The sequence below is a fragment of the Anolis sagrei genome, chromosome 1, assembly GCF_037176765.1.
Source record: "Anolis sagrei isolate rAnoSag1 chromosome 1, rAnoSag1.mat, whole genome shotgun sequence".
Classification (NCBI taxonomy): Eukaryota; Metazoa; Chordata; class Lepidosauria; order Squamata; family Dactyloidae; genus Anolis; species Anolis sagrei.
The window spans coordinates 203,320,162-203,347,026 of NC_090021.1; the positions used below are offsets into that span (position 1 = coordinate 203,320,162).

At 41.0% G+C, this 26,865-nt stretch overlaps 1 protein-coding gene across 1 annotated transcript in view; it reads right to left on the bottom strand.

Moving 5' to 3' along the window:
- Nucleotides 1-16,714, bottom strand: part of KCNJ3 (potassium inwardly rectifying channel subfamily J member 3) — a 142,379-nt gene extending 125,665 nt beyond the window's left edge. Inside the window, exons 1-2 of the mRNA XM_060777145.2 lie at nucleotides 15,229-16,714; nucleotides 4,987-5,203 (exon numbers count right to left, since the gene is read on the bottom strand). Coding sequence (XP_060633128.1) covers nucleotides 4,987-5,203; nucleotides 15,229-15,909 — 898 coding nt within the window. The 5' untranslated portion in view covers nucleotides 15,910-16,714. The remainder of the gene's footprint in view (nucleotides 1-4,986; nucleotides 5,204-15,228) is intronic.
- Between the last annotated feature and the right edge of the window lie 10,151 nt (nucleotides 16,715-26,865).

Genomic DNA, 26,865 nt, shown 5'->3' on the forward strand with positions numbered 1-26,865 from the left:
TTGGGAGGGCTATGATTGTAGCGAGGGGGGGGGTTATAATTGTTGCCTCATTCTCCCCTTATTTCCCCATGGGAGGAGCCACAGCAATGACAACCTTTTTGGAAAAACATGGAGTGGTGATTTAAGATGAAGACAAGGCAGAGAAGGAAGGGAGGGAAGCCAGTCAGGTGCTTGGCTTCCAGGGCCCACCCTTCCTGGCCATGCTGCAGCAGCAAGCACCTGGGGGAAGTAGGGCCATTGGGGAGCTATCCTTTGCAAATAAATAAAGGAAACGTTGTGGGGGGGGGGGGGAGAGAGAGAGAGAGAGAGAGAGACAAGGGGCAACTGGGACGGGACACCCAAGGCCAGAGCCACCCAAGAAGGTGATGCATAATCAGGGTGAAGGCTGACATCTCTCTTTCTCTTCTCCCAAGGTGTCTGCTTTTTTATGGGGCCTTGATCCCTAAGAAGCAACAAACAAACAAACAAAGAGAGGAAGGAAGTCAAGAAAGGGAGGGAGAAAGGAGCAAAGTCAAGGAAAGAAGGGAAGAAGCTGGGGGGCTGGAGAGAGAGGGCCAGTGGAAATTTGAACAGGGGCCACAATTGGCCCCCAGGCCAGACTTTGGGAATGCCTGCCTTAAGGTATCTAAGAGCTGTTTTTGTATGCAAATACAGGTATTTCAAAATACAAAATAAATCCTAAATCTAAAACATTTATGGTTCCAGGTATTTTGGATAAGGGACCCTCTGCCTGTATTATATTAAAATTTTCGACTCTGGTCGGAACAAGACTTCTATAAGATAACAAAAACTTTGGGCAGCTACATTTTCAGATATGTGAACAACATATACATATACATTTAATATAGTATAGATAGTTTCTTTGTAAAAGCCTATTAAATATTTATACATTTTGTGAATGCTAGTAGAGAGTGCTAATAACTTTGGAAAAGCAACAGAAACTAAACATTATTGCAAGACCTGATTAGTAAGGTCTAGAAATGCTGAACACATAATTGTAGTGAAACAATCAATGCTAATATGCAAATTGACAGTACAGCTTAATAGGCACATAAATTAGATTACATTTAAAATGTGAACTGATGTATTACTAGTTCTACATTACTTGAAAATAAATAATACCATGCAGTGAAAAACTATTTCACAAAACTGGCAACTCAATCAATGCATTGTAAATAATAAATAAATAAATAAATAAATACAATGATTCATGCAAGCCACTTCTTAATATATTATGATTGCTACTAGTATAGGAATGCACTCAGTTCCAATATTAGATTCTTCAATGTGCTACTTTAATTTTCTTTATTTTTCCTCCTACCAAAATAACCATTAGGATCTTTAAACTTGTATTGGAAAGAGCAGGCTCTCAATGACGACATCATGTTAGTCAGATACAATCCACTGAAATGGCAGGGAAACAGGTTTTGAGGAAAGGAGAGATAATTACCAAGAGACATCCTTTCTGGAGATCAGAAAAGAACGACTTTATTTCCAGCTGGCGACTCTGGTGTGGACTCATGTCCCAAAAGTAAAACCAGAGCGTCCGATCAAGGTGCGGACTGGCCTTTTATAATTTTCCAGTTTCAAGCAAAGAAACATACATCTTCATACAATTTCATACAATATCGTCATTCCTACGTCATTTGAGCATCATAAGAATATCAGGTTCCCCCTCCAACATGCAAAAAGCATGTCTCTGTGTCTTGCTGAAACCAGAGCAAGCATGGAGTGTCCCTCCTCCCTCTTGGCTGTGCTTACAGTCATCCATCAAATTGTCCACATGCTTGTGGATTTCAATGGCTTCTCTGTGAGGTCTGACATGGTGGTTGTTAGAGTGGTCCAGCGTGTTCTCAAATAATATGCTGTGTCCAGGTTGCTTCATCAGGTGCTCTGCTATGCATGACTTCTCTGGTTGAAGTAATCTGCAGACTACACAGAGAAGTCATTGAAATCCACAAGCATGTGGACAATTTCAACAGAAAGGAGAAAACCATGAAAATGAACAAAATCTGGCTACCAGTATTTAAAAACTCATATAAAACTGTCATTTTTCCAAATGTATCATGGCCCTGTTAATTTTCAAAATATGTATTGCAGGCTTGGCTTATATACTCCTTTTCCATAATGTCAAAGACACTGGTAAAGAGGAAGGAAGGAAGGCAGGGAGGGAAGGCCTAGCAAAGTTCAAGCCGACTACTATATATTAATTTATTTACAGCATTTATATTCCATCCTTCTCACCCCGAAGGGGACTTAGGGCAGGATACAGAACACATACACGGCAAACATTCAGTGCTGTTAAACAGATAGGACAGACAACAGATAGAGGTATTATGTTGGCATTTTCCCAGCTTTGGCATCCTGGAGGTTGTGCTTGATTCTGGCCACAAGGGGTGCTGTTGCTCCATCCTCTATGAAGAAGAGCCCTTGATCACAGACTTCCTCCTTCCTTTGATTTCTGGTGCTTCTTTTTTATGGTGCTGTAAAATACCTCCCCACTTAAGCGGTGCCTAATTTCTCTGCTCACAGCTCACAGCTGTTTTCAAACTGCTTAGGTGGACAATGAGCTGGGCTGAAGGTCAGGTATTCACCCCGACACAGGCTTCGAACTACTAAACTTTCAATTGTTCAGATCTTATTGCTTCTGCTATCAACCAACTGTGTTTACTTATGTGAAAAAAAGATTAAATTACTGTATCATATTATTTGTCAAAAAGCTAGAATATTGTGTGCTAAATTCAACTTTAAGAACCTTTGTTCTTCAATATATATATATATATATATATATATATATATATATATTCTGTTGCATGAATAACACTATACGTTGGCTTAATTTCTTTACTTACAACATTTACTGTGTCTTTTTTCCAAAACAAATCTACTTAAAATTGTATCCCTCATCCCAAAACCCATAATTTTCTTCTTATGCATGAAATCATTTTCCATTTTTATCTCTGTCAACTTACAGTATCATTCCCTTTTCTATTAAATTTCTTATTAGCTGACTTTGATTTGGCACACAGCTAATATTTTCTTTTACAATTGCTAATAATCAGCCTGATGAGTTTTTTTGAGTTCCAGCTTTTTCATATTTCATTACTACAGTATTTTGAATTATATATCATACTATTGCATCTCTTTATATGTTATTTTTCATATTGCTCGTTCTGCAAATCATTACTTTTATTTTTAACATCAGCAGTCTTTGTTATCTAGCAAATACACAGAGGAAAAATAAAAATGAGATTAGAAGTCTAAACTAACAGCAGCCAGATCTTCCAAAGCAGTATTTTGCAGCCGTCACTAATTTGAAATTGTTGCAGCAAAACCAAAACCAAAAAACTCAAGGGTGGCTCCACTCACTGTGTCAAGATGAATATATTTGACATAAGGAAACAGGGTGAGAAGGTAGAGGGAAATAAGCAGGACAAACTGGCACTCTTTAGACCACATCTATCATACGTGACTGTTACGTAATAATCCTTCTCACCGGGATCATTCGGCATTATGGCTGGCCATTATGGTAGGGATATCAAACACATTGGAAGCCATTCCTTTCTCACTTTCCATGGAACAAGAAAATAGTATTTCACTCGCTGTACAGAATAGACATTATGTGCTGAACCTACATTCATCAATATCTTCTGCAGTGAACACAAAGAAAGATTGTATCTCATACAAATATTAGATAGATTCATAGAATAATAAAGTTTGGACTATTTCTCTGAAATAGGTTATACCCCTCCATTGCTACATTCCAATCATAGGACATGCCCTTTGTATTGTAGGCTGGAGATATGTTGCAGAACAAGTGCAAACGTCTCAGCCAAATACTTCACATTGTCAATGTAGGTAGAATTAATTTTAGGCCATTTCAGCTGATCTGTGAACTAGAGGCAAAATCTCCTAATTTTTTTCTTGTTACTCTGAAATTTGTGGTTAAGTGCATTTTGAGAGAAGGGGCAATATACTTTTTCATCAGATTCTCCAAGGTAACTGTGACATAAATAAAGAAGGCCGTATACCGTATTTAGGACATGGAGACCAGTTCTATAGTATATGCACAACTGGAATCTAATCGCCAACTCAGCTTTGTAATCTATGTATTGTAACTTGGAGTCTCCACAGGAGTATTTTAAGAATGCTTGGTGTGGAAGAATGCTATATAAAAAAAACATTTTCACCAGAAATAAAACTTCTAAATCCCCCCCCCCCCCTCAGGAAAAACCCACTATGCAAGAATAAACATTGTTCCCAGTGGTGCAATGAGTCAAATCCTTGTGCCAGCTGGACTGAAGACTGACAGGTCAGAGGATCGAATCCGGGGAGAGTGCGAATGAGCTCCCTCTGTCAGCTCCAGCTCCCCATGTGGGGACATGAGAGAAGCCTCCCACAAGGAAGGTAGAACATCAAAAACATCCAGGCATCCCCTGGGCAACATCCTTGCAGACGGCCAATTCTCTTACACCAGATGCAACTTGCAGTTTCTCAAGTTGCTCCTGACAAAAAAACAAACAAACAAAAAAACCCAGAAACCTAATATTGCATCATTCCTGAGATTCTACCATGCTGGCTGTCAAAGCTCACTGCTTATCTTACAGAGCTAGGAAAACTGTGGCTTTCCAGATTGTGAGTTACAATTCCCACATGCTTTTGTCAGCCCTGACAGTGATGAATATAGAAAGCATCCACGCTAGAAAGAAAAGTTAATGCAAAATCAATAAAAGATGTTATAGAGCATTATTATCCAAAAACATATAAGTGGAAAACTTTTTGTCACTAGCCCCCATTATAATTTGGATATTCAAACATGTGCAATACAGGCAAACTGTGAAACCATATGTCTAACATTTAAAATTACTGCTAAGTATTTTGTTCACGTTGTCCTTAATGATCACATGCACACAAATAACCTTTTAATTTTACTTTTATGTGTGTAGAAACTTGTGGTTTCAGCATTTTGGCAATCACTGTACTCACCCGTTGTCTCCACGATGCCCTCTAGGATAACAACAATCTCAAACTGTTCTGTTTGCATGCTTCTTTGGGAAAGGTCATAGAAGGGACTTTTGGAATCGATCACATGGCAGATTGTAAGTGGCGAAACAAGAAAAAGTTGGTCTGCCCCCGTGCTAAAACCTACATCCAGTTCAAGCTGATCGAGTGGGAGAAATTCACCCTCAGGAGTTTGCCGGGACTACAGAAAACATGAGGAAAGAAAGAAAGAGAGAAAAATCACAAACTAACATGATTCTCAAGACGGTCTGACAGCAAGTCACATCCCTGCCAACACTTTGCACTATCAATCATCTGAGTCAAATGCAAGCAACCGTGATTATACAGCAATGTTATTTTAAAAGCAAGGGGGAGGAAGAAGTGGAACATTATAGAACATGCATGAATTATTTATAAATACATCTTACTATAATTAAAAACTAAATAGCTCATGAGATCTGAGCTCCAAATTATGCAAACTGGAAAAATTTTGCACACCAGAATGAGGTTGCTAAAACACATGACAAAAGGAGGGTTAATTTGTTCTTGCTCTGACACATCCATGATACCCACCACAGAAAACTAATGGAGAAGACACAATAAAATCAGGGTGTTTTCTGCATTGTACAGCTCTTCATAGGCCCAGGCTGGACCTACACTGACCTATAATCCAGTTTCATTCTGAATACTGATTATCTGCTTTAAACTGGATTATATGAGTCTATACTGCCATATAATCCAATTCAAAGAAGATAATCTGAATTCAGAAACTGGATTATAGAGCAGTGCAGATGGTTCTCTGACAGCATCTACTTTTTGAAAAATCCTCCAGCCATTTTTCCCCAAAATGTGTGGTGCTTCATGCAAAAGCTTGCCCTAACAGCCATCCTAGAGCCCTTACACACAGTCCTATAACCCAGAATATCAAGGAAGATAATCCACAATATCTGCTTTGAACTGGTTTATCTGAGTTCACTCTGCCATATAATCCAGCTCAATGTGGATTTTATACAGCTGCGTGGAATAGGTCCTGGAGAAGGAAAGTGAATACCCAAGTCTGGATTCAGTAAGTGTACACGACAAATGAACTCAGGTCTATCTGAAACACCACCTTCTCCCATGTAAATCTGGCCATGGTTTGGGTTCATATTCAAAGGATGTATTACATGCTTCACCAGCCATAGATGTCCCTTCCACACAGCTGAATAAAATCCCACATTATCTGCTTTGAACTGGGATATATAGCAGTGTGGACTCAGATAACCCTGTTCACAGCAGATATTGTGGGATTTTCCGACTTGATATTCTGGGATATAGGGATGTGTGGAAGGGCCCAGAGGTCCCAGATATGGAAACATGAGGGAGGGTATTTTCTCTGCCAACATCCCAATGATGGAATTTCCATCCAAGGAAGGTCAAACTAGCTTCATCTCTCATGACTTTAAAATGGATAGTGAGCACATTCTTATTTTGCTTTCCTTTTAATTATTTTTAGTCAAAGACTGAAAGCTTTAATTCTGCTACTTTAACTTTTTTGTTTTTATCTTTTATTATCAAGACCGGATTACTTTTGATCCTTTATAAAAATTGTTTGGTTTAGCAACTGAAAGTAAGTAAAAAAAGATTATATTTTTATGTGTATATGTATGTTTTAATCTGTTTGTCAACTTATGGTGACCCTGTGAATTTCTAAAAGAAATCAAAAAATAATTGACATGGACACAGGACTGAATCATATGGTCGTTCCACACAACCATATAACCCAGAATATCAAAGCAGAAAATCCAACAATATCTGCTTTGAACTGGGTTATCTGAGTCCACACTGCCATATATTCCAGTTCAAAGCAACTGGAATATTCTGCTGTGGGGAAGGAGCCATAGAATCATAGAATAACAAGCATAGATTGGATCCAATATCTATACTAGGCCTGTTAAAGTAAATGAGATTGGTTAATCGTGAGAAACTGAAACTTATTGACTTCATTAGGCCTATTCTAAGCATGATTAAGCCTGGATCTAGCTCCAGTCACTAAAAGTCAGCTGCCTAAACTGGTGGGTATATGTGAAATTGGCCATGGAAACCCATGGACTGATCTTGTACAAGTCACAACCTTCAAGCCTGAGAGGAATGCAAACTCCTTCTGAACAAGTCTTGCAGAAATCCTCCTTTATTGCAGAAACTTCATTAACAGATGACATTCTGGTCAACCCACAATTAATTCACCACAAACCAGGAAACCCCTGGTTTGTGGTGAACTAATTAGATAGTGAATTTATTCCACGCCTTCTTGGAGAACCCACTACTACATTCCCACAGTTTTCCATTCTAAATTAGTCAGAAAACTGTGGGAATCCCACCCCCTTCCCCCACAGCCCCCAAACCCCCTTTAAAAGTAAAATAAACTTATCTGGCCTCCATTACATTCTTGCCAGAGCTCTCCCGGTGCGTAGAAATGACAGGAACGTAGGGGGGGGGAGGGGTTGTGGGGGAGGGGGGGTCTGCAGATATTCTGCCAGACCAGTCTCAGCAGAACATCTGGATACCCAGGCCAGAAAGTGCACACTTTCTGGGGTGGGCATGGACAGGCCCCCAGGAATAAAGAGTGTGGACAGCGCCCCCCCCCCCCCAGATAAAGGGTTGTCTGGAAGCACCCTTAGAATCCCCATAATTCAAAAAGAACTTGGAAGGCATAGAACAACAACTACACCCTTAATTAGGATGATATCTCTGCATTGTTAACTTTTGAATTGTGCAGACATCCATGCATAGAATAGACAAGCTTGATTCACAGATTAAATATGTTAGTATTATGTATTCCAGTAAAGATGTACTGTATGTCCAGTGATGAATTTCTACTATAATTGACATGCGATTATTTTACAAGATAATTTACTTTTCATCAGCCACCCCACATCTGCGGAACAACCTGCTGGAAGAGATCTGACAGCTAGATCAGCTGTTGGAATTTAAGATACAATTGAAGACCCATCTCTTTTGGCAAGCCTACCCAGCCAGTTCTAACCTGTAGGTCCCCAGATGTTTTGGCCTTCAACTCTGAGAAATCCTAACAGCTGGTAAACTGGGTGAGATTTCTGGAAGTTGTAGGTCAAAACACCTGAGGACCCACAGGTTGAGAACCACTGGACTAGAGGATAAAGACCTGGGTTTGAATCTCTACTAAGTGACTCTGGACAAGTCACAGACTCTCAGCTTCAGGGGGAGGCAAAGACAACCCTTATACAACACAATATTATAACTTTACCTTAGAGTCATAATAGGTTGGAAACAACTTCAAGGCATACGGAAACTTTTTAATGTTTCACTGCTAATCTCTAAACGATTCTCTTTCATATACTTGAGCCTGTATTTTAAAATTCCTGAACTTCTAGCTTTGAAAACATATGCTGTTACTATGAAGAAAAAAACTAAATGACATTTAGCAGGTTTTATTTGAAAGGATTTCAGTGTGATAGGGAATTAACACTCACTACAGTTACATGAATTCCTCTGTTTGCCCAGCTAGGCCATCCTCTTATACAACTACGGGTTTTACATAAATAATTTAAACATGGAATGCTTCTTCAAGTATATCTGCACATACCATGCATCTTGCGCTCATCCCTAGTGTTTTGTTTTGAAAGTTTAAGTCTTATTGATTATCTACAGGGAATTTGCATATAATTACAAAATGATTATCACCTAATTGCATAACAGTTACAGGACCTGAGGCAAAACCAAATATCCAGTTCTATTTTTTAAAAGGAGGGTGTGAGAATGCTAGAATATTATTTTAAAAATATGTCTCACTTCTTAAGCAAAAATATAAACACATTATATTCAGAAGGATTCTTCTGACCACAGGTTAATATGAAGAATCATTCTCTGCATGTATTTATTTGTTGTCGTTTATGACTCATGGCAACCCTAAGGCAAGCCTATCATAGGATTTGTTTGGCAAGAGTTGTTTAGACAAGATTTTCCATTACTTTCCTCTGTGACTAGAAAGTGTGACCCACTCAAGTTCGTACAATGGACTTCCATGGCCAAGCAGGTATTTAGATGGAATCCAGAATCATAGTTTAAGTTTAAACCATTGTATCACATTGGCTCTTATTCATTTATGTTTATTCATATTTCTGAGATGAATCCAGCTCAACATGGCACAGACAAATTTACTTGTTTTTATGTTCACAGCAAGATAAGAACAGGTGAACATTATGGCTAAGTTTATGAATGGAACCCAGCCCCAAATTATCTTCAACCAACCAACACTTCATGAAGTGATTTGTTGTTCTACCTTTACTGATATCATTCGGCTCCATTTAAAATATTTGTTGCTACCCAAACCAGGACAGAATTTCTGAAATGTGGCCATCCAAAGGTAAAGGTTTCTCCTGACATTAAGTCTAGTCATTTCCGACTCTGGGGGGTGGTGCTCATCTCCATTTCTAAGCCGAAGAGCTGGCATTGTCCGTAGAAACTTCCAAGGTCATATGGCTGGCATGACTGCATGGAGCACTGTTACCTTCCAGCAGAAGCAGTACCTACTGATCTACTCACATTTGCATGCTTTTGAACTGCTAGGTTGGCAGAAGCTGAGCCTAACAGTGGGAGTTCACCCCGCTCCCCAGATTCAAACTGCCAATCCTTCAATCAGCAAATTCAGCAACTCAGCGGTTTAACCCACGGTGCCACCAGGGGACCATCCTAAATGTAGTTCAAATATGTGGATCACATCTTATTGTCTGTACATAAATACAGACATTATACAGATACTAATTTCTGTAAAAAAGTTATTTCCTTTATTAACATTATTTATTTATTTATTTATTTATTTACTTTATTTGTATGTCATTTTTCCCCCAAAATAGGGACTCAGTGTGGCTTTGTTCATTCCTTTGTGAATTTGTTTCTCCGTACATTGCTTCAAGTACTTCAGGGCTTGAAGCACATCCTCTTAAAAAAAAAACACCACTGTGACTGAATGTGAATTAAGTATGCATGATATAATGCCCTATGCTTAATGTCCATTAATTTTGCTGGACTTGCATGAGATAACTCCTTAGAAACCAGCAATAAACCATTTTTTTAACACAGTAAAGGAACTGCTTTAAGTTTTGGGTTAAAATAAATCTAAACTGAATGTCACACTACATATAAATTACCTTATCCTATATATAAATTACCTTCTCACCTCACCACCTTCTAGTTTATCATACTGTCCCATCTAACTTTACAAATCATACCATCCGCGTCAGAGTGCCAATCACTGTGATTAATATTTTCAATATGATTACACAATCACTAGTTGCCCTGATCTGTGAGGAACAGTTCCCTTTAATCCACCATTCTGCTTTTTCATCTGGGTTTAAATTGTCCCAATTTCTCTCTCCTCCCTCTTTCCCATTCTGTTCCCAGCTGACTCCATTTGCTGCAAACTGAAATGAGAGTACAAAAGTCATTTGGACTCCATTTAACTCAGCAGAGAGAAGAGTAAAAATCTTGCTTTTTTCAGTAGATTTAGGCAAAGGCAGGCTTCTCACTTCGGGTGTTCTTCCTCACTAATAATCTTTGTCATCACAAACACACCCTGACAGTTTTCATCTGTGAAATGTTGGAGGGCATGGGATAATGTTCTGTGAAAAAGAGTCAGACCTAAATGTTCTTTCTCTTCCAAATTACAACACATCCACTAAAGCAATGGAAAATGGTAAGACACTTATGTAAGTTCTGCCTGATTCAGTAAGTCCACGCTATTTGGGACTAGGAATCCGATTTCTACTGATAAATGAACATTGGTGTGATAATCGGTTTCCTTTGAGATCTTACTCTTGCAAAAGAAATACAGGGGGTTTTTTTGTATATCGAGTGATATACAAGGCAAAGTTCTGGATCTTACAAATATTATATCCATTAAATGCAAATTGTTTCAACAAACTTTATTTCCAAAATAGAGATATAGCCTGTCGTTCTTCATATTCAAGTCTCGGGAAGAAGGATATGTGTCAGTTGTGAACCAGATGTAGATTTTGTTCTGTATTTGGCAAGGATCTCAGCCATGCTAAAATTCCTCACATTTACGCCATACTAATACCATTTACTGACTTTCTCATGAGCACTCTGCTGAATTTTATGGTATGGCTGTTTGGATTCAATATTCATATTCAACACAAATATTTGGTTCTCAGTGAAGGGGCAAACTACTCTAACCATATCCTATAAAGCACAGAGAGTGTCTTAAACATTTTGCAGTATATTTATTCTTAATGTTTGATATTTAAGTCACCTTGTCCTGCATAATTACAAGATAAACAAGAACTCAGGGCCCTTCCACACATCCCTGTATCCCAGAATATCAAAGCAGAAAATCCCACAATATCTGCTTTGAACTGGGTTATCTGAGTCCGCATTGAGATAATGTGGGGTTTTCTGCCTTGATATTCTGGGATATAGGGCTGTGTGGAAGGGCCCCCTGGTGCAACAGTAAAGCCCATTTGGGGACCATGGTAAGAAGTGTCTCCACCTGACACTGACGTGGAAGTTCTCACTCTGAAGGGGAATAAATACAGGCTCTCATCATTGCTTAACACTTAGAGAAGGCTGAGAGGAGACATGATGGCCATGTATAAATATTTGAGGGGAAGTCATAGGGAGGGGGGCGGGCAGGTGTGTTTTCTGCTGCCCTGGAGACTAGGACATGGAACAATGGCTTCAAACTACAGGAAAGGAGATTCCACCTGAAGATGAGGAAGAACTTCCTGACTGTGTGAGCTGTTCAGCAGTGGAACTCTCTGCCTCAGAATGTGGTGGAAACTCCTTCTTTGGAGGCTTTTAAACAGAGGATGGATGGCCATCTGTTGGGGGTACTTTGAATGTGATTTTCCTGCTTCTTCGCAGGGGGTTGACCTGGATAGCCCAGGAGGTCTCTTCCAACTCAAGGATTCTATGATTCTATGATTAACACTGATAGCATGTTCCAGGTCTTGCATTTTAAAACATCCTGAAATAAGATACTTGTTTAGAAGAACAATACACCCTTCATATTTGCAGGTTTAACCTTTATAGGTTTAGTTATTTGCAGAGTTGATTGATTTGGTGTCTCCAAAAATCTCTAGGTCCTCCACCACAACTCCCTGACTAATTTCAAGGGTGAGTTAACCATAGAGTCATGCTTGCAAGTAAACAAATATAGTGTTTTTAATTCACATTTGTGGAGGGCAGACTGTATATGCTACATGGTAATATGGCTGTATGCACTAGGCAGATTGCAGTGTTCTTCTGTAAAACATACCACACTTTCTGAACTGTGAACTCTGAAAGCCATTTCAGCTGCCTAGTAAATCATATGCAGAGACATCCCAATGTTACAGAAAGGGGCAACTTCATAATGCATCAATTAGTATGGTAATTGGTATGCAATGCAAAACTAAACTCAGGGAAATAATTAATTTAAATTCAGGGTGATGTTAAATTCCATAGTCTGTTTTTCATAATTGGTTATTACAGCCTAATAGGGAACATCCATTCTGTAGTATACATTGGTGCCCTCTAAAGACTAAATGAACAATAAAAAGGGGATATTTCACATATATTTTTTGATCTTTTAAAAATTGCTTATGGAGTAAACTGCCCATTTACATAGTAAGTTTAAAGTGTGGGGCTACAATGTGTACTGATAGGATGTTCCAGGGTTTGGGGTTTTTGGGGGAGGCGGGGGGAGGGATAGACTTTGGAGAAAGATGCTTCAAAGTTTCTTCATTTCTTGTTTATCATACATCTGTATCAGGAAACAACAAAGTGAAACTTCTTATATCTTGGGAGGGGATTGGTGTGATTTGCAAACTTTCTTAATTTCTCATAATTTTGTTTTCATTCTTAATGAATTAAAAAGTGAAGTGTTGCTAATTTCTTACTGAGTCTATAAATATCCTGCTATTTTAAGCCAGGTGTAACTTCTGCCTCATATTTAGAATTAAATTAGACTTTAATTAAAAGAAACGTTCTATAATTCCACCCAGTGAACAATGCTGAATGCATTGAAACTCATTTGAAACTACTAAACTCTTTATACTAAATATGCAAGAATTAAACGACTTCGGCCCAGTTTACCTGTCCGAATGGATTCTTCCCTATGAAGCTTCAAGGTTATTAAGATCTTCTGGAGGGGCCCTGTTCTTGGTCCCACCACCTTCGCAATTGCGTTTGGTGGGGACGAGGGATAGGGCCTTCTTGGTGGTGGTTCCTCGGCTTTGGAACTCCCTCCCACTAGAGATTAGATCTGCTCCCTCCCTCCTGACCTTCAGGAAACTAATAAAGACCTGGCTTTGGAACGTGGCATTTGAGGACTGAATCTATAACCTTCGTCCACATGGAAGGAGGATGATGAACTGTGACTGTGACTGTATTGACGACTTGGCTTGGGTAATGTGATGATGATGTTTTTATTGTACTTATATTTTAATCTGTAATGATGATGCACTGTGTTGTTTTTGTATATTATTATATTTGAAAACATGTTGTGAACCGGCCTGAGTCCCTCCTTCGAGGTGAGAAGACCAGTATATAAAACTTCTAAATAAATAAAATAAAATAAAGCACCATCCTGCCTATGTGAGCTCCACTGTGTTCAATTTTTGGGATATACAGAGTCCCAATGATATCATTAGAACTCCCTTAACTCAAAATGAAAGACTCTCCACATAGTAGACCTCAACCTAATTAGTCATGGTTTTCAAGTGGCCATATCGAGGGTCCAAACAAGGAAAAGATTTAGCTCAATTCTAAAAACTATCTTTAAAAATCACAAAACCAGCAAAACAAAAATAAAAATCACTGCAATATTATTTCTCTATTAGGTGAAAAAAAACTTGCACAAGAACATCTACTGGTATCTCCATTATTTTGTCATGTGTCTTATTTTAAACTACAGATGAAGTCACATGTGTGCATTTGATAGTAGCCATAATTGTAAATTAGTTTGTCAATCCTTTTTCTAGCCATGATTGCAAACCAGCTTGAGACGAACAACTAAAATAACGATTATTATAGTCACCTCAGACAGGAGACCTACACTCTAAAAGCAAGTGGATGTTGTCGTTCCCACAGAGGGCCAGGCAATTCACCAAGCTATTCTGGCATAAATAGTCACCCTTTTGTATATTATATGTAACATTGGGGAGTACAAACAATATTTTAACTGGTTGTTTTCTGTTTTTAAAGGTCATAGCTACAATCTTCCATGCACTCAAAGCTCTGAAGCATAATGATACTAACAGTTCTGAACAATTGTTTATGCCATTGCAGCCCACAAACATTTTTGTGTAGTATCTGGATCAATGTATGAAAACAAAGACAATGTGGTATTCAGGATGTAGAGGATGCTTTCTTTTCACTGGTCCTTGAAAAGTATACAAAGTTATGACAGCATCACGCACAATCCATACTTTTGAAGCTGAGCTTCCACTGAACTTCAAGATGTTGGAGATATATATATATATATATATGATTTTTTTCACTTGAAGGACCAAGTGCTAAAAATATTTTGTGCTTTTCTTTTAAGCATCAACAAAAACGAATCAGCACATCCTAGCAGGCAGCCATCTCTCCATTTTACTTTCGAAAAGGCAAAAATATCTGAAACAGGAACTGACAACTGAAATGAGAACAAATGGTTTAATGAGCTTCAGGGGTGGTGAATACAAATTGTGATGGCAAAATGTATACTACCAAAGACAAATGAGGTGGGGCTGGAAAAAAGAGGAAGTCCTCATTTCAATGCTGGGGAGTGGAATAAGGCTTGGTGTGATTTCAACTTTGAAAAGCTGCTTATGGAAGGTGGGGAAGGAAAATGAAGGCATTTAGGCTTTTGAGATAGTGAGATGAAAGAATCTATGCTTTCAAAGGGAAGGAAAGTAGATGATGCTGTGGCGAGTTTAAGGGTAGAGAGACACATGTACAGCAAGGGATATCGATGGATTTTGCCTGAAGAGATCTGATGAGAAATCCATTGCAAATGTGCTGGAGGCAGAAAAAGCCAAGGAAGGGAGAAGTACAGAGTTCTCTAGAACCAATGCATGGAGGAGAAGGAATTGATGAGCAATGACTAGATGCATCAAAGGAGAGATCCTTGCAACTGGAAAGATGTGCATGAAGACATGTGTATAAATACTAAGATACAGTAGGGTGTTGTTAGTACAGAAGGGAAGAAAATGAGCTTTGACTTACTTTGAGGAGTTTGCAGCGGATTTGCGCAGAGACCATATGGCTGTTGCGGAGATTGCCCACCCTGAACATGAGGGTGAGTTTGCCATCCCTCATGGAGATGGCTGCATGCTCGCTGAACATCAGCGTTTCTGCCCGCTTCTTAGGCTGGGACATTTTGATGAACATACAGCCAATGAGGAACGCATCCACAATGGAGCCCAGAATGGACTGGAAGAGGAAGAGGATGATGCCCTCTGGACATTTGTCCGTGATGTACCGGTAGCCATATCCGATGGTCGCCTCGGTCTCGATGAAGAAAAGGAAGGCAGAGGGAAAGTTGTAGACGTTGGCCACACAGGGCGTGTATTTCTCATCGTGGGCTTTGTTCAAGTCACCCCGCATGTAGGCAATGACCCACCACATGGAGGCCATGAAGAGCCAGGCCACGGTGTAGGTGAGGATGAAGATGAAGAGGTTCCAGCGCCACTTGAGGTCCACCAAGGTGGTGAAAAGGTCCGACAGGTAACGGCTGGTCTCGCTGCCCAGGTTGCCGTGCTGCACGTTGCACCGGCCATTCTTGTCCACGAACCGTTGGCGCTTCTTCTTGTGGGCCGACGCCTGCTGCTGGTGGAAGCCGGAGCCGCTGGACGAGGTAGTCACTACCTGGTAGTCATCCCCAAATTTCCTTCGGAGTGCAGACATAATACAGGGAGCCTCGCCAGAGCCCCCAAGCTGCTGGAGGGAAAGGGGAGAGGACCTGGCAGTGCACCTCTTCCTCTGGTCCCAGGTTCACCTCTATCCTTTGGCCTCCTTCCCCTCCCTTTTCTCTCTGACTTTTTATTCCCTCCCCCAGTGTCCACCACTCTCTTTCCTCCCCTCCCTCCCCTCCCTCTCTCTTTCCTCTCCTCCTTCACAACCAGGATCCTGGAGAGAGAAGTGCCATCTTCAGCATTACCTCAGTCTTGGAAGTTAGGGTCAAGGGAAGAGAGAGGCTTGCTCTAGCCCAGTCAGAGAGGCAGGGCTGCTCTCTTGGTGCCTTTCCTCCCCTTCCCCTCAAGAGGGTTGAGGACTGGGCACAAAGGCATGGCTTCGCCAAGCGGGAAGAGATGGCAATCCCCAGAGCTCCAGAGGTGGCTCTCTCTCACTTCTCTCCTCCTTCTTTGGTGCTGAATCCGGCTGGACAGCTCCCCCAAAGTGCCCGCTGCCTTCTGGTCTGCTTGCCTGCCTTCCTCCTCCTCGGCAGTACAGAGAAAGAGAGGCTCGGGTGGGAGGGGAGGAGGAGGAGGAGAAGTAGGAGCAGCGAGCAAAACGCCAGCGCGCCTGGCTACCTTCCACCTCCGTCTTCTCTCTCTCTCTCCCTTTCTGAGCCTGAGGAGTTGCGCTGTGGGCGCGCGCGTGTGGACGCGTGTGCGCGTGTCTAGAAGGCCCCCGGGGCTGGGTTGCGTGAAGGAGAGGAAGCCAGAGAAAGTGAGGTCCCTAGCGGTGCCTTTCCCACAAACTGGGGGGGGGGGGGGGGGGGAGGGAGAGAGAGAGAGAGAGAGAGAGAGAGAGAGAGAGAGAGAGAAGAGGGTAGCAGCAGCGGCTTTTTCAACACACACACATTTCTAATATTTCATTTTCTTGGCTGCTGAGGATAGCCAAAGGAAGGCATCGCAGCCACAGTGCAGGAAAGATAAGGGGGGAAAGGGCGGAGGAAAAGCCCAACGACAGGCAAAGGAGGGCAAAAAGCAGGGGGGAAAGGGAGGGGGGAGAAGGAGGTGGGGATAGGAGAAGATGTCAAAATTCCTTCCCTCTTTTCCTTCCTTCCCTTTCCTCCTGTCCTTCCCTCTTTTCCTTCCTTCCCCTTTCCTTCTCTCTTTTGCTTCCTTCCCCTTTCCTTCCCTCTTTTCCTTCCTTCCTTCCTTCCTTCCCTCTTTTCCTTCCTTCCCCTTTCCTTCCCTCTTTTCCTTCCTTCCTTCCCTCTTTCCTTCTCTCTTTTCTTCTTTTCTTCCCTCTTTCTTTCCCTTCCCTCTTTTCCTTCCTCCCTTCCCTTTTTCCTTCCCTTCTTTCCTTGTTTTTCCTTCCTTTCCTCCTTTCTCTCTTTCTTTCCTTTCCTTCTCTCCTTCCCAACTCTAATGGCAGCTAATGGAATAACCTCCCCATTGCTGCGCCCCAGAGTGCAGCCCCCAGGCTAGTTGCCTCGCTCGAGGCAGTGGGAGGCGTGAGCTGGGAGGCGGGAGGCACTGCCGAGGGAAAGAGAGGAGGAGGAGGAGGAGGAGAGCAGCTCCGTCTCCCTGGGTGGGAGTGAATGCGTGCGGCGAGCTGCAGACCTCCCGCTTTGGCCTGCCCCTTCCCTTCCCTTCCCTTCCCTCCCCCTTGCCTGCAGTGAGAGCCCAAGGCGGCGACAAGAGCGGGGGCGACTGCGCCCCGACCCCCCCCCCCCCCAGCCCTCGGCGCTCCCCCTCCAGAGCCAGGGCTGCTGCTGCTGCTGCTGTGGCCAAGGAGGAGGCAAGTGGGCCATCTCCAACGGAGCTCCTTAAAAATGTCTAATGTGTCGAGTGCGCGGAGTAGCTTACGCCTGAAAGGCTGAGAGGCTCCCCAAATGCAGAGCAGAGCCTCGCCCAATGGAGGCATGGGAAGGGCAGTGGGGAAAAGTCACATCCTGCCTTTCCGAGAGAAAGAGAACAAACACGGATTCTGCCCAATTGAGGCTGATTTTTTTCCCCTTTTGACAGTGGCAAGCGAAGCACCACAATCTACGCGCTTTCTCTAATCCGATGAAAGAAGCATCACAAAATGCTGCAAAATCCTGGCAGCACTGCTAGATAAATCCAAGGCATTGGGGATCCTCAACAGTGGAGACCTGCCAAATTGTACTCTTGTGTGCCTTCAAATCATTTCTGACATGATGGTGACTCTAAGGTGAACCTGCCACAGTGTTTTCCTGGCAGAATTGGTTCACAGAGGGATTACCCTTGCCTTCATTTGAGGCTGAGAGGGTGTGACTACTCCATGGTCACCCAAAGTGTGTCTGCATCATAGCATTAATGCAGTTTCACACAACCTTTAACTGCCATGGGTTTGCAAGGTCTTGAACCTTCACTGCCAAAGAGGTCTGGTGCCCCACGAAATTCCATAGCATTGAGCCAAGGCAGTTCAAGTGGTACCAAACGCCATTGATTCTACAGTGTAGATCAGGTATGGGTTAACCCAGGACCGGGGGCCAGATGCAGCCCCTTGGGCTCTTTTCTCAAGTCCTTGCTCTCTTTCCCACCATCTTATTCCTCCATACTTCTCTCTTTCATTCCTTCTTCTCTTTCTTCCTTCCTTACCTCCTTCTTTCTCCCTCCCTTCTTCCCTTCTACCCTTTCATCCTTCCTTCCCTCTTTCTTCCCTCCTCCCCCCCCTCTCTTTCTCATTCCTTGCTTCCCTTTTGCCTTTCCTTACTTCTCCCTTCCCTCCATTCTGTTCCTCCCTTCTTTCCTTCTCCGATTCCTTCCTCCTTACCTCCTGGGGGATGTTTAGCTGGGAGAAGAGAAGGTAGAGAGGGAACATGAGACCCATGTTTCGAGATTTAAAAGGGTGTCCCATTGAGAAGCCAGGGGAGGGGGGGACACACACTGACTTCCTGCTGCTCTAGAGACCAGCGCACAAGGGAGCAATCGTTTCAAATGAAAAGGAAAGAGATTCATCTGAAAAGATTAGGAAGAACTTCCTGAGAGTAAGAGCTGTTGGAGAGTGGCTTTTCAGCAGAGGCTTGTCTATTGGGAGTGCGTTTAATCTGCCTTCCTGCATGGCAGGGGTTGGACTGGATGGCCCTTGGGGATCTCTTTCAGCTCTAGGATTCTATATCAGAAGTAGGTAATGCAGGGTCTTGTGGATACAGTTTTTCTCTTCCATCCATCATCTCATGCTGACCAAGGCCAACCCTTTTGGGATCTAAACATTTCCTGTCTTTCCTTCACTTTCTGCCTCCAAAAGAGAAGAGGAAGGGAAGGGAAGCGAGGGGATTTGGGGAGAGCCACCCCACCCCACCCAGCCCACCCACCCCACTCCAGCTCACCATGTGACCCCCTAGTTAGAAACTTTGCCCAAGCCTGGTGTAGATCCATGGCCAAGTGGCAATTCAAGTCTTCCAGTGTCCTAGTCTGGCATTTAAACTACTACATCATGCAGCCTGTCTATAGAATGTACTTCACTATAGAGAAATTTTTATTTTTTAATCTGATTCACAATAATTGCAGATCTTCTCCATGCTGAGAGTTGGGTGTGGGAAGAATATTCCTGGATTGTGCCAAGGGGTCAATAGAGACAGCCATGTGAAGCATGGCATAAGAGTGGGAATTGATTTGGCAACTAATATCTGATTCTATTTGACCTCCCAAGTGCTTCTGGTGCTGCTGCTCTGATCTACATTCATCATGCAAAGTAGGAGGAAAGATATGTGGGTGGATTGGGGCACCAGGGATAAAAACGGATGAGGAAAACTCTTCCCAGAGGGTTTCAAAATTTCTAGGGCAGTATCCTCGGTGGTAATATCTGGTGGACACAGGAGATCTCCAGAGTCAGCAGTCCGCTAATGGAACATGCGAGCCTGAGCAACTAGGAAATTTTAAGTGTAAGGTTTGAGGGTTTGTTTGTTTTTTGGGATATGGTAGAACAGTATAATTGAATTGTCCACCTTCCTCTTTGAATTGGTGTTTAAGTTAGGGTGCCCCCAATGTGCCCCCAATTCTGTTGACAGCCCTTCCATTAGGCATAGTGTTTGTCAGCCACATTCTTCTGTTGGAGAGATAAGTATCACTTTTGTGGCATCCAGTGTGCTCTGCTGCTATAAAAGATGCTGCTGCTTTGGCAATACTGAAGCAGGAATCAACTACCAGTCTGTTGAACGTCTTTTCTGAAATTGAGGGAGAACTACCTATGCCTCTACCACATAGCAGCAAGCCTGGCTTTGCTCCCTCCACTAGTAATAATAATAATAAACATGGCTGTGGCTCACAAATGGGACCTTGAAAAAGGAGACGGAGGGTCTGATTCTGGCAGCCCAAGAACAAGCCATTAGAACAAATGCCATCAAAGCCAGAATTAAAAAGTTGATGACAGATCCCAAGTGTAGAGTCTGCAAGGAAGCAGATGAAACAACAGATCATATCCTCAGCTGCTGCAAGAAGATTGCGCAGACAGACAACAAGCAGAGGCATAACACCGTTGCTCAGATGATTCATTGGAACCTGTGCCACAAATACCATCTGCCTGCGACAAAGAATTGGTGTGATCACAAGCCTGAAAATGTTACAGAAAATGAACACATCAAACTCCTCTGGGACTTCCGAATTCAGACAAACAGTTTTGGAGCACAGTACTCCTGACCTCACAATCATGTTAAAAAACAAAGTATGAATTGTTGATGTTGCAATTCCAGGTGACAGCATGATTGAAGAGAAACAACTAGGAAAGCTGAGACGTTGTGAGGATTTACAGATCGAACTACAAAGACTCTGGCACAAGCCAGTAAAGGTGGTCCCAGTGGTGATTGGCATATTGGGTGCAGTGCCTAAAGACCTTGGCCTGCACTTAAACACAACTGGTACTGACAAAATTACCCATCTGCCAGCTGCAGAAGGCCACCTTACTGGGATCTGCCCACATTATTCGCCAATTGATCACACAGTCCTAGACACTTGGGAAGTGTCCAAGGTGTAATCAAATACAACAGCCAGCAGAGTGATCTTGTCTGCTGTGGACTCATCTTGTTGTGTTTCAAATAATAATAATAAAACTTTATTTGTATACCATCCAATCTCCCCAAGGGGACTCCGGGCGGTTTCCAACATATAAGGCAAAATATTCAATTGCCAGAAAGGACAAACAGGCAAATTTAAATAAACATCATAAAACATAAAACATTAAAACCGTTTCAATATAGTTTAAAATATGCAAATATGCAAACATTAAAATAGAATTAAATATAATTGGTATTAAAAAGTTTAATTAAAATTCATAAAAACATACCCAAAACAAAAACCACAGCACCCCCTGACTTGATCTTTCAAATGTTCTTCTTTAAAAGCTTGCCTAGAAATAAAAGGTTTTAGCCTGTCATCGGAAGGACAACATGAGGGGGGGGGGGGGGATTCTTCTTGTCCCTGGGAAGAAGGGAATTCCAGAGTCAAAGGGCAGCCACCGAGAAAAAAGGCCCACTCTCTTGTTCCCACCAACCAGGCTTGAGATGGTGGTGAGATTGAGAGAAGGGCCTCTCATAAAGATCTCAGGACCCAGGCAGGTTCCTACAAGGGGATACAGTCAGTCAAATAGCCTAAACCTGAGACATCTTGGGCTTTAAAGCCTAACCAGCACTTTAAATTGTGCCCGGAAACAAACTGGAAGCCATTGGAGCTGCTTCAACAGTAAAGTTGTCCACTCCCTATAGCCAATCCCAGTTAACAACCTGGCTACAACTCTTTGGACCAGCTGAAGTTTCTGAGCATTCTTCAGCGGCAGCCCCATGTACAGCATGTTACAGTAATCCAGATTGGATGTAATTAAGGCATGTACCAATGTGGCCAGATCTGGCTTGTCAAGGAACGGGCACAGTTGGCAAACAAGTGTTAATTGTGAAAAGGCCCTCCTGGCCACCACTTGTCCTGGCCTCCAGGTTCAGTACCTAGTCCAGGAGGACCCCCCAAATTGCAGACCCAAGTCTTCAGGGGGAGTGTGATCCTCATTCAGCACAGACTAGATCCTTATTTCCTGCTATGGCTGAGTGCTGTGATATCCTAGGAATTATAGTTTGGTAAGGGACCATCATCCCTTGGCAGAGAAAGTGAAAGACCTTGTAAAACTACAACACTCATGATTCCAAAAGAGTGAGCCATGGCAGTTGAAGTGTTATCAGACTGCATTCATTCTATATTGATCTATGCTTTTTGAATATACCAGGAGAGTTAGCTGCTGTTTACCTTGCCAGGCTCAGGCAGGCGCACACAGCTACAGTAGACCAGAATCCCATTCTTTGCTAGCTTCAGCTTGTATTGGAGATACAGTATATGGCTAAAATCTAATTCTAAAAGTTCATGTTTCTTCAGCTGTCCTGTGTTATCCTCCTAATGCTGATTCAACTCACTAGACAGAAGATGAGAAAGAAAAAGTTGACTGCCTGCATTGAAGACTTTGTACAACTTCTTTGCCAAAGGCTTTGTTAGTGAGGCATGTCTGTATAATATAATTAATTATAAGATACTAAATCTGAATCATATTTCAAATTTTATATGCAGATCTTATGATGCTTTGTCACTTTGTTATCAATATGCCATTAGTATTTCCCCTCTCTCTTTGGGTATCTTCACATAGATTCTGGAATCTGATAAATATACAGTCTTTTCCAACACTATTCAGTTCATGGCACCAATAAATGCTATCACCATGGCAGGTTTTTAATTAGAAATCCAATGCATTATTTTTCATAATATTTCTTAGAGAATAAATGGGAAGCCATGGTAAATAGCGGTTGTAGTCATATCATTGATTTAAATTCATTCCTTCCATGTTGCGCAGAACAAGAGTGGAATGCTCATTTAGCACCTAAAATGAAACAAGCAGCTGTTTTGCTGATAAAATAAAATGTTAATATGTGGTGTCTACAAATACAAACAAAAGCAAGGCTACTCATGCTTTAGCAACATCATTCAGTCAGTGGGCTGTACTGTCAGAGAGCACAGTTGTGCTGGTGTATAAGCATGGCTTTGTAAGGAGATTGAATTCTGATGATATTTCACACAAGGTTGCCATCAATTCTATCACTAGAATTCATAAAAAGTGTGGGGTTCACCAGCCAAAAACATATTCTTGAAGTGCAAGGGAATTACCAAAATCTGCATTGCTTCTTTGTGGACTCACTTCATACTATATTAAATATTTAAAGTGAAAAATTTGTAGAAAATGGGTTTTCTCTAAAGCAACTTATCTAAGAATCATTTTTGGTGTGCACCTACACTGTGGAATCAATACAAATTGACACTGCTTTAACTGCCATGGCTCAGTGCTGTGGAATTGAGGGAATAAGGAATAGTGAATGGACCAATGAAATGACTACATGTTTTTCAATCATGTTGTTTACGGGTGGGTTTTTAATATAAATACTATTGTATTACCAATGTTTAAATTTTTACCTTATATGTCCAAATGTTATGTAATGTTTTATGTTTTGATATGGTTGATTTTTAAATTTATAGTTGTGTGTTGTTTTCTAGCTATTATGTTTTGGTTTTCACATATATGTACGGCATTGAATTTTGCCTTTCTGATGTTGGAAACCACATTGAGTTCCCTCAGGGAGAGAAAAGTAGTATATAAATGTAGTTAGTAAACAAATAAATAAATAATTTTTATCAAGTGTTTTATGGCATGGCAAGAAATATTTTATGCTTGTGTGACATTTCTAACGCAGCTAGGAATTCAAGATGAGTACTGTGTCTTTGTTTATATAACTTTGTAAAAGTACAACACCTGTGATGCTTTGACATTACCGTTGCATTGTAAACATAACAGTTTACTTGAAATTATGGAATAATTTCTACCATGTGAATGATCAATGCCGACTTGAAGTAAAATATAACAAACATAACAAGACAGTATCCCAAAGACTAGGACCGCATCTACAGTGCCATATAATGCAGTGTAGTTTATGTGGTCAGTTATATAATCAGTGTAGACCAGCATTTCCCAACCTGGGGGTTGAGACCCCTGGGGGGAGGGTCGCAAGGGGTTTTAAAGGGGTTGCCAAGGACCATCAGAAATACAGTATTTTCTGTTGGCCATGGGGGTTCTGTGTGGAAGGTTTGGCCCAATTCTATCATTGGTGGGGCTCAAAATGCTCTTTGAGTGTAGGTGAAGTATAAATCCCAGCAACTACAACTCCCAAATGTCAAGGTCCATTTTCCCCAAACTCCACCAGTGTTCACATTTGGGCATATTGAGTATTTGTGCCAAGTTTGGTCTAGATCCATCATTGTTTGAGTCCACAGTGCTCTCTGGATATAGGTGAACGACAACTCCAAAACTCAAGGTCAATGCCCACCAAACCCTTCCAGTATTTTCTGTTGGTCAAGGGAGCTCTGTGTGCCAAGTTTGGATCAATTCCATTGTTGGTGGAGTTCAGAATGCTCTTTGATTGTAGGTGAACTATAAATCCCAGCAACTACTACTCCCAAATAACAAAATCAATCCCCTCAACCCCTCCAGTATTCAAATTTGGGCGTATCAGGTATTTGTGCCAAATTTGGTCCAGTAAATGAAAATACATCTTGCATATCAGATATTTATATTACGATTCATAACAGTAGTAAAATTACAGCTATGAAGTAACAAGGAAAATATTGTTATGGTTGGTGGTCACCACAACATGAGGAACTGTATTAAGGTGTCGCGGCATTGTGAAGGTTGAGAAACACTGGTGTAGACTCATATAATGCAGTTTAATTAATTGAACTGCATTATATGAGTCTACACTCACCATATAATGCAGTTTCAAATTGCATTCACATATTGCAGTGTAGACGGGGCCTAAGCTGATCCCTCCCCTGATGCTTAGATGCAAAAGTGAAATTTCAAGATATAATTGCTTCTGTAGGCTTCCTATGTCCTAACTAAGACGTAGTATTTTCTAGTAGTTTGTGGACATTTAAATTTCTCTCTGTTGTATCTGAGTTACTCAGATTCATGCTTCTTTAATTTCCTTTGTTGTCAGTCTAGGGATTGCTAAATAAGCAAAGCAATAAGAAAGAAAAATGATACGTTTCCAAACCCCCTTAACACCTTTCTTTATTTCCATCCAAGGTAGCTTATTTACAATCAAAACTTGCAAATTGGATTCATAAAAAGGCATCGGCACCTACAGACTGTTGTCTAAAGCAATGCTGTTTTGGACATATCTTTTGGCATACTCTTTTAATAGTGGCTAGCTCTAACGTTGTCTTCTGTTGTTGACAATTGGCTCATAATCACTAATAACTCTTACATCAAAATAAACCTATTTCAGTAAAATTAAACTCTGGGGCTTTGAGAGAAGAATTTTTGTTTGTTTGCTTTGCAGTGAGAGAGTGTTCTCTCATAGCCTTGAGATGGGTGGATTGTGTTTAACAATGGGCTCCTGAAGATTACGGTGCTTAATAAGGAAGCATTAAGCAAACTATACTGTGAAAAAATAATAATTCCTATGGAGAAGAGCATGGGATTTGCAAAAAAAAAAAAAAAGCCTCAATGCTTCAAAAAGATAAAATATTTTCTTTAGCCCAAGATTATATGGAGTCCAGTATGTTCATTTACATTCATAAATCAGTGAGTTGGCGAAAAAGGTAATATAAAAGAGCTCAACCCACTGGGTTCATCACGTGGGAGAAGGCAGTTCATCAAAGAACAAGTTAGAGCTTTCTAACAAGTATTTTGAGCTATGCTCAGAAATAATTCATCAGTCAGTAAATTTACAGTAATACTGGGGCATTACTCTCCAATATAATATTGTGTATGGAACAAATCTTATCTATACTGAACCTTTAGAAAGCAAAAGTGTCCCATCTCGGTCAAAATGTGGATAATTTTGGAGTATTTCAGATTTTGGAATACTGTAAAGGGGGTGCTCAACCTATGTTTGTTAAATCTTAAGATTGTTATCTTCAAACAGTATATACTAACACATGGGAAACGGGATGTAGTCTCAATCTTTATGGTGCTAGTCTTCCAAGGATTGCTTGTACAGTTCAATTACCCTTTACAAATAATGTAATTATGCACCCATTTGATTTGGCACATGATTTATACACTTTTAGAAATAACCATGTACAGGTAGTCCACAAGTTACCATGTTTGTTCTTAAGTTGAATTGATATGTAAATACAGTCACAGCAGAGATTCTAAACTTACCATATGGTTATGTATAAGTTGACCTTATTTATAAGTTGAGGACAGTTTTTGGGACAAAACTATGGATTTTGATGTAACCCATGTATAAGTCCAGGATCATTCTGTTAGAGCAAAAAGCTCTAGTGCCACCTCAAGAGGCCAGCTGTCCTTGCTGCCCCCATATTTCCATCCAAATGTCAAATGTGGCTCTAAACCATTCAGAGCAGACCAAACTCTCACTATTCATTCAAAGAAGGGGATGATTCCTTTTTTTTAAAGGGGGGAGGGTTAAGGTATAATACTTACATTGACCCATTAATCAGTTGACTCCGTTTTGGTATTTTGACTAACATTCCTGGACTTACACATGAGTAAATACAAGGTCTTATGCAGATTAAAACTTTATAAATATTTGTATGTGGGTAATTGGTTTGAAGACTCCATAATGGAGATACCATAAACTGATAGTGTCTCATAAAAAAGGAAACAAAGAAAAAAATTAAAAATAGTGGAGTAAGAACACTCATGATCACAAGATATATTTGTTCCTCACTATTCTAGATTTCTTTTTAAAGGATATTGTAGTCTGTGCTCATTTAGAATAAGACCTACACACCACTTTAAGCACCTTAGGAGAAACATAAGTTCAGAAACAAGACAGAAATCTCCTAGGAGATACCAGAAGTAAATTAAAATAATTGATGGAGCTGAAATAATCAAGATTTGCAGTTTCCAGAATGTTTTTCACTTTCAACGTTGTATTGTAAGCAGAAATACACT